Source organism: Hipposideros armiger, unplaced genomic scaffold (assembly GCF_001890085.2).
Source record: "Hipposideros armiger isolate ML-2016 unplaced genomic scaffold, ASM189008v1 scaffold_382, whole genome shotgun sequence".
In the NCBI taxonomy this organism is placed as follows: Eukaryota; Metazoa; Chordata; class Mammalia; order Chiroptera; family Hipposideridae; genus Hipposideros; species Hipposideros armiger.
Window position 1 is genome coordinate 1,500,921 of NW_017731732.1, and position 16,118 is coordinate 1,517,038.

At 50.0% G+C, this 16,118-nt stretch overlaps 1 protein-coding gene across 1 annotated transcript; it reads left to right on the forward strand.

Moving 5' to 3' along the window:
* Nucleotides 1-846: 846 nt before the first annotated feature.
* IL36G (interleukin 36 gamma) lies at nt 847-4,190 on the forward strand. Its single transcript, XM_019662866.1, has 4 exons — nt 847-912; nt 2,192-2,273; nt 2,840-2,979; nt 3,981-4,190. Exons 1-4 carry the CDS (start codon nt 847-849, stop codon nt 4,188-4,190), a joined length of 498 nt encoding a protein of 165 aa, XP_019518411.1.
* Nucleotides 4,191-16,118: the final 11,928 nt, after the last annotated feature.

The window sequence follows — 16,118 nt, forward strand, 5'->3', positions numbered from 1 at the left end:
AGATTGGCTCCTGAAGGAATGTGGGGCCAGGTGACAAGGGCCACTTAGGTGTTATTTTGTGGGGAGCATCCTAAGAAAGGGCATATGGTGAGAGGCTCATCAGCTGGAGAGCAGACACTGGCTGAGCTTGGCTTTGAACAGAATATGTCTGAATTCTTTCTCACACTCTATCCTAGAGGAACAGATAAGCTGGGAGCCACAGTGATGGGATTGGGGCCTCAACAGAAAGAACCAGGTCCCGCCAAGGCCAAGAAGGAAATGGGGTGCAAAGTACGAGGCATTGAGCAAGGGGCTGCTTTCAGGGCTGGAAAGAGGGGCTCATGGAGGGGCTCACCTAGAAGCTTCTGTCTTATTCTCAGCATTTTTCTCCCCAGCTATATGGGTGTGTATGAAGTTGTAGGAATTTCTAGGCCATCTCCTGAAATTCACTTTTGTCAAGTTAACTTGTGCTTCAGGAAATTTCAGTGCTGGACTTCAGCAGTTGGGGTGAAGGGTGGGGGTAGTGGTGGTGTAACAAATATTATACAAGAAGATAAACTATTACCATTGGCTGAGAACATACCCAGGTCCTGCATCACTAGAGTAGAATGGGTATGTTGGGAGTGGGGTTGGATATGGAGATGTCACTGCCTACCTCATTTAGAACTGAGGCACTGCTGGAGTCTGCTGTATTTTGGGGACACCAGGAACCTGGCCTGCCTCAGTTAAGGGTGTGTTTCTAAATGCCTAGACTCCCCAAGGGGACGGAGGTGGGTACCTACCGTCTGAAAGAAGGTAGGTAGGCAGCTGTCAGCCTGACCCTCCACTTAGGGGGCGCCGTTGGGTGGCCAGGAATGCCACTGGATCATGCCAGAAGCACACCACCAATGCACGCAAGCTGTCCTGCAGGCAAAGGACCCCCTTAGTGGATCTGTGGAGGGCAGGCCTCCTGGGCCCAGGAGGAGGGCTCTCTTTAGCAAAAGCATTTCCAGCTCTAGCCCCAAGGTGACATGGCAGGGGAACTGGGCTCAGGGAAATCCCTCAGTTTCCCCTTCTGAGAAGCTCAGGCTCTGTCATCAACTCTGTTTCCTTGTGGGGCTTGGTGCTCACTGCCCAGGGAACTCAAGTGTGATTTCTTCATCTGAACCTCATGGGATCTTCCTGCAGGAGAAACTGGCTTTCTTTCCTGTTACATAGTTGTCACACCCCACCAAGGAAGCGGGAGCCTCCCTGTGCTCATCAGATAAATGACCCAGCCTGTCAGAGCCTGTCATTGCTGTTGGGAGCTGCTGGAGATGTCAGTCCCCTGAACTTTTGGTAAAGATACTTACCTCTTTGCTAGCAGGTGGCTGGAAAGTCCTCTTGCTTGGAGAGCAGTGAGACCATGCAAGGTGGGGCCTGCATTGTGTCCTGTTTGGGGCTTGTGCTTCCCACCCCGGCTCAGGGCCCTCCCCTGCTTCCTGGCAGAAGCAGATGCCAGTGGGAGGGGACACAGGCACCAGGGGCTGTGAGGTATTTAAGGTCAAAATCTTGCCTGCCTTTCTGGTGTCTGGGGAGGTACTGTCACTGGCCTGTTCTTCCATCCCTGGGGCTGCCTTGAAGTTTTTACCAGGAGGTGGATCAGGTTTCCTGACTGGGGTCTCCTGTCCAGCATGACGACCTTAGCCACCATTGTTCCCAGAAGGTCTTAGAAATGTCTCCTGAGGCTGATTTATCCTTTCACTGCCGCCACAGGTGCTGAGCCAACCCCACTATGATAGCCATCTACAGAGCCCTCATGTTTAGATCACCCCTTAAAACAGGTGAGTTTGGGATGGACTCTGGGGAGCTGGGACACTAGCACTTTCAGCCCCTCCCTGTGTATGACCCTGGCCTGTGGTGCTGTCCGCCTCACACTGGACCAGTGCTACTCCTTCTGTAGCTGCAGACCCCACATTTGACTGAGCACAGAGTGGTGTCAAAGAGTGGCTGGATCACATGTGTACCTTGGAACTGACGGTGTACCCTTTTAGGCCACTTGCCCCCTCACCAGAGCCCACAGCTTTACTGGAAGAAAGCTGGGTGGCTGGGTCACATGAGTGCTGCCTGTTTGGTGGGGTGGAAACCCGGACCCAGATGAGCTTCTTTTAGCGTCTCATAAAGAAGTCCAATCATGATGTTTCCTTCTTCTTTTTCTGTTGAAACCACAGTGAATGGCTCTCAGTTCAATGAGATCTCCGACTTGAGTCAGCAGGTGTGGGTCCTTCAGGGTCAGACCATAGTGGCAGTTCCACGGAGTGACAGTGTGGCTCCTGGTAAGTGGTCATCCTGTGGCTGCTCTCTCAAAGTGTGGCTTTACAAGGGGGAGTAAAATGTCATCCTTGCCTGGGAAAAGCTTGTTTTGACTAGCGTGGAGGGAGCAGAGAGAGTGGAGAAGGATGCTTGCCGGGACCTGCATGCTTGTCCTATGGACGAGGGGTGGCTTGGTCTGCCTGACTTCATGGTGTCCCAACAGGACTAAAAGGGAAACCTCTAACTATAGAGGAAGGCACATTTCACCATCATGTCCAGCTGGACTTGCTGAGGTACAGAGCTCTTCAAGGGTCAGAAGGGCAGCTTGAGGTGCAGCCCCAGCTGTTTAAGCTGAGGTCTGCCTTCTGCTCAGCTCTTGTGTTCGCTCCATCTCCTAGAGCAGTGATTGGCACATGCTGTGGATGAATGGATGGATGGATGGATGGATGACTATGGTGGCCGGCAATTTGGTGGGTGTGGGGTGGCAAGGATTACACTCTTAAGGTCTCTTCCAGCCCCACCTAAAAGACACTGGTCTTTTTCTGACTTTAAAAGGACACTGACACCATTGCCCTGCTCATCTTTTCAGTCATGGTCACTATCTTCCCGTGCAAGTTTCCAGAGTCTCTTGACCAAGGCAAAGGGACCCCCATTTATTTCGCAATCCAGAATCCAGAAATGTGTCTGTGTTGTGAGGCTGTTGGAGGGCAGCCTGCATTGCAACTGAAGGTCAGTGACTGAGAAACATAATGTGGGGAAAAAAAGCCCATTTTTTTTACAAGAAATTTATTTGGTAGAAAATCTAATTTTGGAGTTAAAAAAAGAACTGTTAGCCTAGCATAAGCATTTCGACTCCTCGCACCTTTTGAGTTGCTTGTGTGCCGTAGATGCCGTTGTGACTGATCCTGCCCTTCGTGTGTGAGGGCTCGTGTTTTCCGTGAATGACGTACATCGGCAATTCTTCCCTCACATGTATCCTTGTCTTCATTCTGTATTTTTCTCCTCTGGGGAGTCCCCTCATCAGTTATTGGAACTTCTGTGCTTCACCTAGTGTTCCATACTTTCTACCCATTCATTGTTTTCTTCTTTTTAATTGGGTGGGGTGTGGCTGCATTCTGGGTCTTTCCTGAGACCCTGCAGATCTTGCTCGTGCTTCACTTAGAAGTGCCCATTTTACCTAAATGTGCAGCACCCTCACATTTACAAGTACACTTCTAGCTACAATGCGGACATGCTTTCTGCCAGCTCTGTTGACTTTCTCAGTCTGTTAGACCCTTTTGCATCTTTCAGTGGCATTGACCTTTCTCACATATTGGCAGTTGGCCAGAGACCCAGCCCACCTACCTGCGGACCTTCGTCAAGCAGGGTCCTTGCAGGGGGCGGCTGTCACTGTCAGCTTTGGTCAAGGGGTCGGTTCTTGGCTTCCTGCTGCAAGCCTGCATGTCCCTCCTTTTCCTGGAGGTCCCCTCTTGTGTGAGTAGAGTTCCGATTCATTGTTTGGGCACAGACACTTGTGACTGGCCTGTCCCTGTATCCTCCTTGCACTGTGTCTGGGCTGGGAGGTGAGTTGTCACGCATGCTCTTTGCTGCTCCTTTGAAATGTATGTTTCTGGCCCACTCTGGTAGATGGGTGGGCATCCTCGAGCTTTGGCACATTTGTTGGTATGCATGAGTAACTTGAGCTCGGCTGAGAGCCCCGTCCTTCTTTTGGGTATCCTCTCCTGTTTCAGGAGGAGAAGATACTGGATCTGTACAACGAGGCTGAGCCTGTGAGGGCCTTCCTCTTCTACCATGTTCAGTTGGGCTCCACCTCCACCTTCGAGTCTGTGGCCTTCCCGGGCTGGTTCCTGGCCAGCGCTGACAGAGGCCAGCCCATCTTCCTCACTTCGGACCAGGGTACCAATTACAACACTGCTTTCAACTTACATATCAGGTTTTGAACTTAGCCTGGGAGTGGCAGCTGGATCAGGAGTCTTTGTCTTAAATTTTTTAGTTCCAAGGGTGTTCCCCTCTATATTATCTCAGTGTCATCTCACACCAGGGCAGGGCCCTGCTGGCATCTCATTTTGTGACTGGAGAAGAAGCAATGAATTCACGGCAGTGAGGAATAAAATGTGGCCTTGGAAGCAGGAGGGAGGGGTGATGTCAGGCTGTCCTCCCAAGCAGTCCATCCCACCAGCCACCTGTGCAAGGATGTTGGAACCCTACACCTCAGGATTATCTCCTGGAGGCGGATGTGAAGAAGCTTCAGAGCTCACGAGCCTCACCCAGGAACCAAGGTGGCATGACCAACGTGGAGCTAATCTTCGTTTTTGTTTTGCTTTTTCTTCCTTATTTGGGCTACATTTCCCATATTCTTTATGCTGCCAGTACACCTCCCAGGTGTGTAATATGTCATTTTAAGGCTTAGAAATTTTTAAAGAAAATAGTTTTTAATAATAATTAGATTAAATTATTTTTGTCTTAAAGCTAACGTGCAAACATAAAGCCAAATCTAAGCTTCATATGTTTAAACCGTACAAAAGCTAAAACAGATATAAAATGAAACAGAAAACAAAGAGGAAGCTGAGGTCAGCACGAGTGATGGCATGAGTACAGCTGGGGGAGAAAGGCCCTGCCAGTGGTGACAGGGTGGGTGGGAGAGCAGGTGTATAAGAAGACACTGCTACACAGCCACTGTCAATGCGGTCTCCCAGCTGTGCCTTCTCTCGGCTTCCTCTGGTCTTCCCCTCCTGCACATGCACCATCCACATGCTCCCTGTAAATACTGCAGGCGAGGGGTTTCTTTTGGGAACACAGAGCCTTGCCTTCCCACTAGCCTTGCTTCAGGTGATACATTCTTTTTTTTTTTTTTAATTGGGGAATTGGGGGAAGGGGAACAGACAAGTTGCTGTCCTTTTGTTCTTCAGTCTAGTTGTGGAGGACATTGCTTCACTGGCCCAAGTTGGCACCATCATTGCGCTCTTCCCGGGTGAGGCAGATCAGTCGCCGGCCTGTGGACGGCCGCTCACCCGGCTACTGACCACTCACGATGGCTGCCGGCTACACACGGTAGCCCATGGCAACCCACTGCGGCAGGGGCTGCAGCCTACGCCGTCGCCGGCGACTCACGGCAGCCCAGCTCCAGGTTGAGCTGTTGTTCAGCATCTTAGCTGTGGAGGGCAGTGTCACTGGCCCTCATATATGGGATCCAAACCGGGGCCCTCTGGCATCCCAAGCCAGCTCTTAACCATCGCGCCACTCGGCCGGCCCCCAGGCGATACATTCTGATGACAGTATGGAACTGGTTGTGGGTATAACTGCAGAAAGATGTCGCTCAAACCTGGTTCTGTATGTAATAAATTTGACTCTGATACTACAATTGCAAAAAATTTTGTTTGCTTAAATAAAGCCTCCAAAGTACACCAGCAACTTACGTTCTTTTTCCTACTTCTCGAGAATCAGATGACACACTCTTATAAGGCACACCAGTAAGCACTCAGTAAGCACCAATTCAACATGCTGTCTCCCCATCCTTTTTTTTTTTTTTAAGCTGAGCCATCCTGCTACCTGTTGGCAGCTCAGCGGCTGCTCAGCTCGGGCTGGGAATCGAGCCGCTGTTGCTCAGAGCTCAAACTCTTGAGCGAGCTCTTAACCAACTGAGCCACTCGGCCAGCCCTCTCCCCATCCTTTAAAGTTTTCTTCTTCAATTAAATATAATTATAGCATTGCAGTTTTTTTAAAATATGTCATTTAACCATTTTTTTTTCAATTTTTTTAAATTGGGTAACAGTGTGTTTTTTCCAGGACCCATCAGCTCCAAGTCAAGTCGTTGTCCTTCAATCTTAGTTGTGGAGGACACAACTCAGCTCCAAGTCCAGTCACCGTTTTCAATCTAGTTGCGGGGGGAGGGTGGGCGCGCAGTCCACCATCCCATGAAGGAATCAAACCAGCAACTTTGTTGTTCAGAGCATGCGCTCTAACCAACTGAGCCATCTGACCACCCCAGCATTGCAGTTTTATACAAATAAACACTAAAATGGGGACTAAGTTATTTAGTTCTGGAGTATCCCATAGAAGAATCAGTTACCAGATATCTACTACTAGTTACATAATAGTGCAGCAAATTGTTACATCTGCCAGTTTACATTGTTACATTGTCAATTGTTATACCTGACCATTCCAGATCCATAACAGATTTGTGACATGATTAGGGTTCTGAGTGCTACAGCACTTCTACTTTACCACAGGCTGTGTGATGATTCAATTTTCTCACCTCCTTTCTCTACTGAGAACGCTTTGTTCATACAGGCACTGTGACACCCTGGAGTATCACTTGGCACAGATACGAGCTCAAACAAAAAGTTGAACGTGAGTCTTGGTATCATGTGGCTCTGGGGTAAGGTGGTCATCCAGGTGGTCCAGAAGAGGTTCTGATAACACATTTAGAGTGTGATCAAAATAAAACACAACAATCTCATAGCTTGTGAAACCAGAGAGCTGACTTCCATGGGCCCCTGGTTGACCCATCATGTTTGAGAAACAGCACAGTGTGGAACAGGTCCCCCAAGTAGCAGCTCCCTGATTGTCAGGCAATTGCCGGGGCACACCCATCTTGCACACAGCACCTGCTAGATCACACATTCTTGCACTTGACTTCCGTGACCTCCAGACCAACATTTGCTGAAGCATCTGGTTTCTTTGGACCACAACCAGGTGCTCCAGAAGGCCTGATGCACTGGTGATGGGCTCTAGGGTTCTGGGGGGGGGGTGTCAGGAACCTTGTCACCAAAATCATACCTGCAGAACAAACAGTTGAGTGGGATGATTTCTTGGTGAGCTGCTGTATGTCTCCCTGCACCGGGCCTGCTGAGGGGCGGAGCTGCAGCTGAAGACTGTCCTGTAGATCATGAACAGCCGGGCAGGGGGCTGGCTGAAGACGCTGAGAACAGTGGTTGTAAATAAGCCTTCGTGTTGCCAAAGTTCATGACAGAAACCTTAGCCTAGACAAGAATCAGGAAGGCCTGTGGGAGGCATTTCACATCCTACATATTCAAAAGCCCTGCAGAGGGTATCCAGGGTGACAGCTTGGCCTCCTCCCCCACTTCCCCAAGCTTCCTGCTGCCTCTGTGCCATAGGTTCCGTGTCTGCATGCACAGGGTTGCAATCGCCCTCCAATATACCATTTTTGGTGAGGGAATCCCTAGTCGACTTTTGTTTACTGTCAACAATGTCAATAAAACATTACTTTTTTTATTTCTTATACTTTAAAACGTTGTTTAAAAGAAGATTCTTACAAAATAACACGTCTTATTTCCACGAGGCAACTGCCACTGTCGGAGCTTCTTCTGCCTCCAGGTGTCTGGATTCATGTTTTTATACTTCTAGTTCTTGATTTGCCAAAGTTAGACATTCTGTTTTCTACCAGACAGATGTCATTCTCATCTTCACTGAATAAAACCACTTGGGCTTAATTTGCTTTCTACCATAGTAGTAAATAGTGACAAAGTTGTGTTTATAGAAGGTGACATGACCTTTGGCTGGGCCTATTGACAGTGCTGTAGTGTGACACAGAAAAGGCATATAATAGTGTTTTTGCCTTTTTTCTCAGGCTTTGGATCATTTTTCTTAGTGCCATCACCCGCCTCAGCCTTCTCATTCTCAGCCCAGGTCTACAGGCCACGCTCTGATTTGACCCGGCGGCTTCAAGGGACCCCCTCCCCCTCCCCAGCTTGGGGATCAGGGCGCGCACCTGCCTAGGTCTGACGGCCCACAAGGACCCTTCCTCTCTCCCTGTCCTCAGCTTGCCCCAGTGGCCACCGGGATAACGGCCCCCAACCGGGATAACGGCCCCCAACCAGGGCCTGGGGCCCTGGCCCCCTTCTCCGCAGGACTGCTGTGAAAACCCCGTCCCTAACCAAGGGAGGTCGGGCCCCATCCCCCGGGTCAGCCTGGAGGTCACAGGGGAACCCCACTCCCCACCGGGGGTGGAGGGATGCCCAGAGCTTTGTCGCCAAGCTTGTCCTGGCAACCGCTGGGGCCGCGACCCCTGCCGGGGTGACCCGGATCCCCACCACCCGGATCCCCACCACCCGGGGCGACCTAGTGGCCGCCGCAGGGGCCTTGCCTCCCAGCAGGGATTCGAGACCCCGCCCACCCTCCCTTCCCTCCCCCACTTGATCCAGTAGCTGCCAGGGCCAGGCTCATCAGCTCCGCCTGGTTGCCGCAGGTGTCCCGCCCCTCGCCGGGGGTGTCATGGCCCCAATCTCCGCTTGGTACGCTGGCAGCCAGAGCCCCGTTCACAGCCGGGGCTGTCGGGGTTCCGCACCTGACTCGGCCCCAGGGCCACCTGGGCTTCGCTTCCAGTCGGAAGGCACCAAGGCCCCACCCTTTCTCAGGCCGGATGTCGCTGGGGCGCCAGGAGGTTGGGGCCCCGCCCGCTAGCTTGACCTGTGAGCCGTCGAAGCACCACCCCCGGGCTTGGCACGTTGGCCGCTGGGACCCCATCCTCCCTGGGGGTGCCCGGGGCCTCATCCCCGGTTCAGTCTGGCAGGCGCGGGGGCCCTGCCCCCGAGTGGGGTGGATGGAAGTGTTGGGGTACCGGCCCTAGTTGGAGCGGGCGTGGGGTGCCCTCTCTCCGCAAGGAGGGGCCAGGCTCTCAGTCCTGGCTGGAGTGGGTGCAGGAGGGGCCGGAGTCCCGGCCACCGCAGGATCCAGTCACGGTCCCCTCCTTCCGTCAGGAGCGGCAGGGGTCCCGGGCCCCACTGGAGCCCTTGCGGTATCCCCTCTCCGCCAGGAGGGCCCGGGGTCTCGGCACATGCTGGAGCAAGCGCGGGGTCTCCTCCCTCTGCCAAAAGGGCCCGGGGTCCCATCCTTTGCTCAGCGGGCATCGGGTTTGTTCCATTTGCCAGTTAAGGCCGAGATCGCGGACCGCGTTGGAGTGGACCCCACCCTCTATCACAGGGTCTGCTGTACCGGCCTTCATTGGAGCGGCCGCAAGGTCCCCTCCAGCCGCCAGGTGGGGCCGTGGTCTTGGCATCTGCTGGAGCATGCACAGAGTCACCACTCTCCACAAGTAGGGTTCGAGGTCTCGTCAGCCGCAGAAGCGGGGCCGAGGTCCCCTTCCTCAGCCAGGAGGGGCCAAGGTCTGAGCACTTGCTGGAGCAAGCGCGTGGTCCCCAACTTTGCCAGGAAGGTCAGTGGTCCTGAACCCCGGTGGAGCGAGCGCGAGGTCCCCTGCATCCGGTGGGAGGGGCCGGAGTCCCAGCCCTTGCTGGAGTGGTTGCCGCATCCCTTCCCTCCGCCAGGAGGGGCCGTTGTCCCTTCCTCCGCTGGAGTAGGCGCGGGATCCCCTACGTCTGCCAGGTGAGGCTGAGGTCTCGTCCCCTCCTGGAGTGGGCGCAGGGCCTTCTCCCTTTGCAAGTAGGGGCTGGGGCCCCTTCCGCGCTGGAGCAGGAGTGGGGTCTTCTAACTCCGCCAGGCGGGTCTGGTGTCCCATCCTTTCTGGTGGGCTTACGGGGTCCCCTCCTCACTCTAGGCAGGGCTAATGTCCTCCCCCCTCCCCCCCACGGTGGAGCAAGCACGAGATCCCCTCCCTCCGACAGGTAGGGCTGGGGACACTTGACCCACGGGAGCAGGCGCTGGGTCCACTCCCTTTGTTATGCGGGGTGGGGGTCTTGTCCCTGGCTGGGGTGGGTGCCAGGTCATCTCCCTTTGCCAGGCAGGGCTGTGTTCCCATCTCCCGCGGGATTAAGCGCTGGATCCTTTGCATCCACAATACCGGGCAGGGTTCCCTTCATCCAATAAAGCGGTTTCTGGGTCCCCTTCCTCCGTCAGGTGGGGAGGTCCTCCCCACCCCCCCAGCAGCAGCGGAAGCCGTCCCCCACCCCCACCCCAGCAGCCACGGACGCCGGGTCTCCGCCCTTCGCCCGGCGGGTCTGAGGTCTGGATGCCTGCTGGAGCGGCAGGTCCCCTCTCTCCGCAAAAGGGTCTGGGCGTGGGGTCCCCTCGCTTTGCAGCAAAAAGAAATTTGGAAAAACATGACGCTTTCTAACTTTTTAATGGCTGCACACAGAGTGTGGGTGTGGAGAGGTGCTCGCAGGTGCTGGGTGGGACCAAACTTAAGGGCCTTGTATGCACCTGGAAACTCCGATTTTGAACTGTATGCAGGAGCCTTGCAAGGACCTTCAAATGGGAAGTGCATCTTCAGTTGCATATTTTTTTTAAAAGATTTTATTGGGGAATTGGGGGAGGGGAACAGCACTGGGGAGTTGGGGGAAAGGGAACAGACAAGTTGCTGTTGTTTTGTTCTTTAATCTAGTTGTGGAGGACGTTGCTTCACTGGCCCAAGTTGGCACCATCATTGCGCTCTTCCCTAATGAGGCAGATCAGTCGCCGGCCTGTGGACTGCCGCTCACCGTGGCTACTGACCGCTCACGATGGCTGTGGGTTACACACGGTAGTCCATGGCAACCTACTGCAGCAGGGGCTGCAGCCTACCCAGTAGCCAGAAACCCATGGCAACCCAGCTCCAGGTTGAGCTGTTGTTCAGCATCTTAGCTTCAGAGAGCAATGTCACTGGCCCTCATATGTGGGATCCGAAACAGGGCCCTCTGGCATCCCAAGCCAGTTTTTAACCAATGCGCCACTCGGCCAGCCTGTCAGTTGCATATTTTGAAGAGATAGTATTTTGGTGGCAATAGGTGGCATTGGCTGTGGAGTAGAGGGACTGCTGCCTGGGACACTGTTTTGTGACAGTTCAGATGAAAGAGATTGGTGTCGGGAATAAAGAGAAGACAGAGGTGAGAGACAGAGCTGAGAGACATGTGCAGGGGGCTGGTGATCTCAGAGCCATCCGGATAAAGGAGAGTGTGAAAACGCTATGTTGTTCAGAGCTGGGAGGGTGGGACTTCATAGAAGGAAGCTAAGATGGTGACAGGGACAGCTTAGACTCTGGATATTTCAGATCAGAGTGCAGCTCTGATGCTGGTTTTTCATTTGCTGAAATGCCATTAAAAACTCCTACAACTCAACACAAGAACCAAAACAATCCAATTCAATTCAAAGCACCATGGAGGATCTGAATGGACATTTCTCTAAAGCAGATGTGCCGATGGCCAATGGCCAATGACCTCATAGAAGATGCTCAGTGTCGTTAATCATTAGGCAGATGAAAATCCAAACATGGTGAGATGCCACTTCACACCCATGAGGATGGCTGGTATTAAACAACTGAGGAAAATCATGCGTGTTGGTCAGGATGGTGAAAAGTTGGAACCTGTGCATTGCTGGTGGCAAAGTAAAAAGTCCACTGTGGGAAAGAATTTTGTTCCTGGAAAACTTAGAGCTAGGGTCACTGTGTAATGCAGACATTCCCCTTGCAGGTGTGCACACAAAAGAATTGAAAGCAGAGACTCAAACACAGTCTTATAGCAGTGTTCACAGCAGCATTATTCACAGTAGCCACAAGGTAGAAGCAACCCAGGTGTCTGTGGACAGATGAATGGATAAACAATATGGGGGACATGCCTACAAAGGAATATCTTTCAGCCTTTAAAAGAAAGAAAATTCTGACACACGCTCCAACATGGATGGAGCTTGGGGGTGTGATGCTGAGTGACATGAGACAGACACAACAGGACATACACTGTGATTCCTTTTTCGTGAGGTCCTTTGAGTAGGCAAAATTCAGAGACAGAAAGGAAAATAGAGGCTGAGGGGAGGGAGCAACGTGGAGTTTTTGTTGGATGGGTAGTTTCTGTTTGCAATGATGGGAAAGTTCTGGAGATGGATAATGCTGAGGTTGTACGTTGTGAGTGTATTTAATGCACTGAATTCATACACTAAAAATGGTTCAAGTGGTAAATTTTGTGTTATGTATATTATACCACAATTTTAAAAACTCATAAAATTGCCATTAAATATTTTCAGCGATTGTCAAGCATGCCAGTGAAAGTTGAATGGCTTTCTCTAGTCTATATTTTGTAAGATGGGTCTTTAAGAAAGGGAAATGTTAGTTTTTCTAAACATTTATAAAGCAAGTCTAAGAAGGTCTAAATTTTAGCAACTTCACTAGCTTACCATTTTTCCATCCTTTGCATAAAAAACAATTTAATGAAGTGAATTATGAAGTATTTTAGGAGAGGTTTTGTTGTGGGCCAACTGAGTAGTACCCCCCTCCCCCACCACTGAAAAACTTTTAAGTTTTCTTTCCTATAGAAATGTTAAGTCTCCTCCCTAGTTCCTTAGTTTCTTAGCTCCAGGCTTTGATTACTCTCCTAATCAGTTTGTGAATCCTAGATTAACAATTGCTCCTAGCCTGTATCATAGAGATCTCCTATCTCCCTGCTTCTTGATTGTTTTGTAAATCAGTTTCTAGATCCTGAACAATAGATTGTTCACAGAAATCTCTTACCCCTGCTTCAGATAACTACTTAAAAGCCTGTGATTTCCCAATATCCCTCAAGCCATCCCGGACTTAACTCTTGCACAATTCCATCGAGACTAAATAGGTTTTAACATTTCCCCAGGCCAGTAAGCCTAATGATTCTTTCCAAACCCATTCTGGGCCCAGACAATTGATACCACCTGAATGATGGGCTGAATGGCCACAGGCTTCGTAAGAGCTAACGGATTTATTAATTAAAATCTATTTTTCCTCCTTTAGGGGCCTTGGGGGTTCAGATGATACCCAAGCAAGATTGCCAGTCACAGCCAAAGAAGCCAACACGGTCTTCCAGGCAAATCTCAAGACCCCTTCCTCTCATCTGAGATCAGATAGGATGAGAGTTGTATGAATTACCCCAATTGGCAGGGACAGCTCTACACCCCTGCCCAGCAGGAAGCAGATACAGAAGAAAAGACCTCCTGTCCCTCAAATTCCCATAGAGATTTTATGGGGACCATGTCTCTCAAGGGGGAAAAACAAGGCAGACATTTAGAGGCAGGCACTGGGTCTCTGTATTCTTGCATGCCCACAGAATGCACAGCCCAAAAGACCTCCCCTCTCCATTATAGCCTCTTGTCAATCACAGGTGCCAATCAAGTGGTCCCACACCCAGAGGGGAACAGCCCATTCAAGAGAAAAAGGGATGAAAAAGGGATAAAAACTCCAAGTCCTGAATAGTAGCCCTTTTTGGAGTCCCTCTTTCCTTTTTTGAGCCCCTTTGAGCGTTTTGAGCCTCGCCTTTGCCCGGCCTGCTCCGAACTCTTTGGAATGTAATTTCTTTTCTAATTAATAGGCCCTTGAGTCATTCTCTACTGCTTGGGCCCACTTCTATTTCCTTGAAGTGTACTATCTCTTCAAATAAACTGTTGTTTCACTACTTTGCCTCGGTATCTTGTTGAATTCTTTGCTCGAGACCCCAAGAACCTGGACATCGCGCCGAGAAGGGCCCACTCTCTGACAACAGTTTTGTTTTCAGTTAAGTGGAAAATAAATCATTTTGGTTACAGTAAAGCACATGATAATAGTATGCTTTTTCCTGTTTCTCATTCTCTTCTTCCTGCCTAGTGCTAATGTTAATGTTTTATCACATTGTCACTTTGGTGCTGATGTCTTCCCCCAGCAGAATATTCAGATTGAACTCTTACATTTGGTTTTGTCTTAGACTTGCTTGTTAGAATTACTCTTTAAAAAAATATTATACAAAATGATCATGTTATTTTGTAATGCTCTTATTAAATTGGAAGAAATCCTAATGTTGTGTCATTTTTCCTAAAACATGTTCTAAAGAGTAGCTTCCTTTCCTCTGTTTCCCCCCTTTTCCTGACAGATTACAGATGTTTGGCCCAGCAAATATGGATTGTTGTTTGAACAAAGCAGCTCTTCACATGCGGTACCTCCAGGTCCACCCAGGTATTCAGTCCACTCGGTTCAAGATCTTATTACTTGGGCTTTTATGTGTTGGCTCTGAGATAAAGTTGTTTACCTAAGAGTTTAGGATGATGATGATTTCCATGGTTACAGCACAGATCTGTGCCACTTTCTCTGACCTCAGTGTTGTACACGTGTGAGTTCTCTTCTTCATTTGGCATGAATCACCTACAGCGTTTCTCCCCCCCGCCCCCACATAGTAAAATTGAACAAGCTTATGTGTTAAATATAACAAGACTCAATTCTTAGCGCTGCCATTTTTTCATTGTCCTACTTTGGGTGAATCATTAGAGTTTTCTTAACTTTAATTTTAAAAAAATTTCTTACAGAAATGCTATCATTTCCCAGTTAGGATTTATGCAGAATTAAATGAGCTGATGTTTATCATCTTTGACACAGGGCTTAGTACACATTAGGCGTGCAAGAAACAATAGGAGTTCATTGGTGGTGTTGATATGGGAGACCTCTCTCGCTATAAAAGTTTTAAGCCTCCATCACTAGAGAAATTTTAAGTCTCTTTTTCCCTAGTTTCTTAGCTCCTTAGTCCCAGTTCTTAATCACTCTTTTAGCCAGTTTCTTAGTCCTAAACTAAAGGTTGATCCTAGCTTAAGTTACAGGATATTTCTCACCTCTGCTTCAAATAACTACTAAAAAGCCTGTGATGGTAAGCTTGTTCACTGCAATCATTGTAGTCCAATGCTCCTCCAGGCCATTCCAGACCTAACACCTGGGTGAAAATAAGATAGACTACAAAGTCCTGTTCCTGGAGTCAGCGCCTCTAATTTATTAACTAACATCTGTCTCTCTTCACCACAGGGATACAAATTATGTCCCAGCAAGGCTTCCAGTGCACCCCGACCAAGGCAGATATAAGACCCCCTCTTCTTTATTTAAGAACAGATAGGGCAAGAGTTTCATGAATCCCCATCAGGTAGGGACAGCTCTACCCACCAACTCAGCTTGAAGCAGATACAGAAAAAAGAGACCTCCTGTCCCTCAACTCCCCACAGAGATTTATGGGGATCATGTCTCTCAGGAGAAATAAGGCAGGCAGTTAGAAACAGGTAATTGGGTCTCTGCATTCCTGCACAGCCAACACAATCTATGGGGAGCACCGGCTGGAGACCTCCCGAATTTTTCCATATCTGCCCTAGCCATTAACCTCTGTGAGGACCTAACTAAATTGGACTGGTCACTCACACTTGTATGGTAGAAGGCCACCACAACCTCCATCTCACCCTAGCCTCTTTATACCATCATTATAATATCATACATATGCCCAGAATTTCATTAATATCATTATAACAGACTGAACTCTGGGAAGGTACATGCACAGCCTAAGAGGATGAGGTAATAGCCCCTTATCAATTACAGGTGTCAATCAACGGGTCCCATGCTGGGAGAGGAACAGCTCATCCTGGAAAAAAAAGAATAAAACCCCCAGGCTCCTGTGAGCCGCTGCCTCTTGAGCCTCTTGAGCCTTGCTTTTGCTCGAGACCCTATCCAAACTCTTTAGAGTGTACTTTTTCTTCTAATAATGCCACCTTGAGCCTTGAGCTGCGAGCCTTGAGCCGCTTTTTCTTTGTGCTCTGCCTGCTCCTAATTCTGTGGAGTCTACTATCTCTTCTAATAAACATTTTTCACCACTTTACTGTTGGGGGGAACCCAAACAAAGAGACAGGACACCAAGGCGTGGGAAGCAACCTTTACTAATGCCGGCACTGGCTCAGAGGATTCACATCCAGAGGCTGAGCCCCGACCCGGGCGGGACTCGGGGTTATATACCCTGAGGTTTTCAGGTTAGCAGCTAAGCTTCCTTATTAGGACATGCAGCCTTGTGCCAGTTCCTGACTGGCTCCCAGGTGAGGTAGGAATTCGGAAATGTTAAACGCGGAAGTCTTGCTGACTGTACAGTTCAGGAATGTCTTTGTCTGAAGCCCGCACAAAATCCTTAGTGACCACATGGTCTGGGAAAGCCTTTGTCTAGGGCCCACTGCCACATTACCTCTGTGTT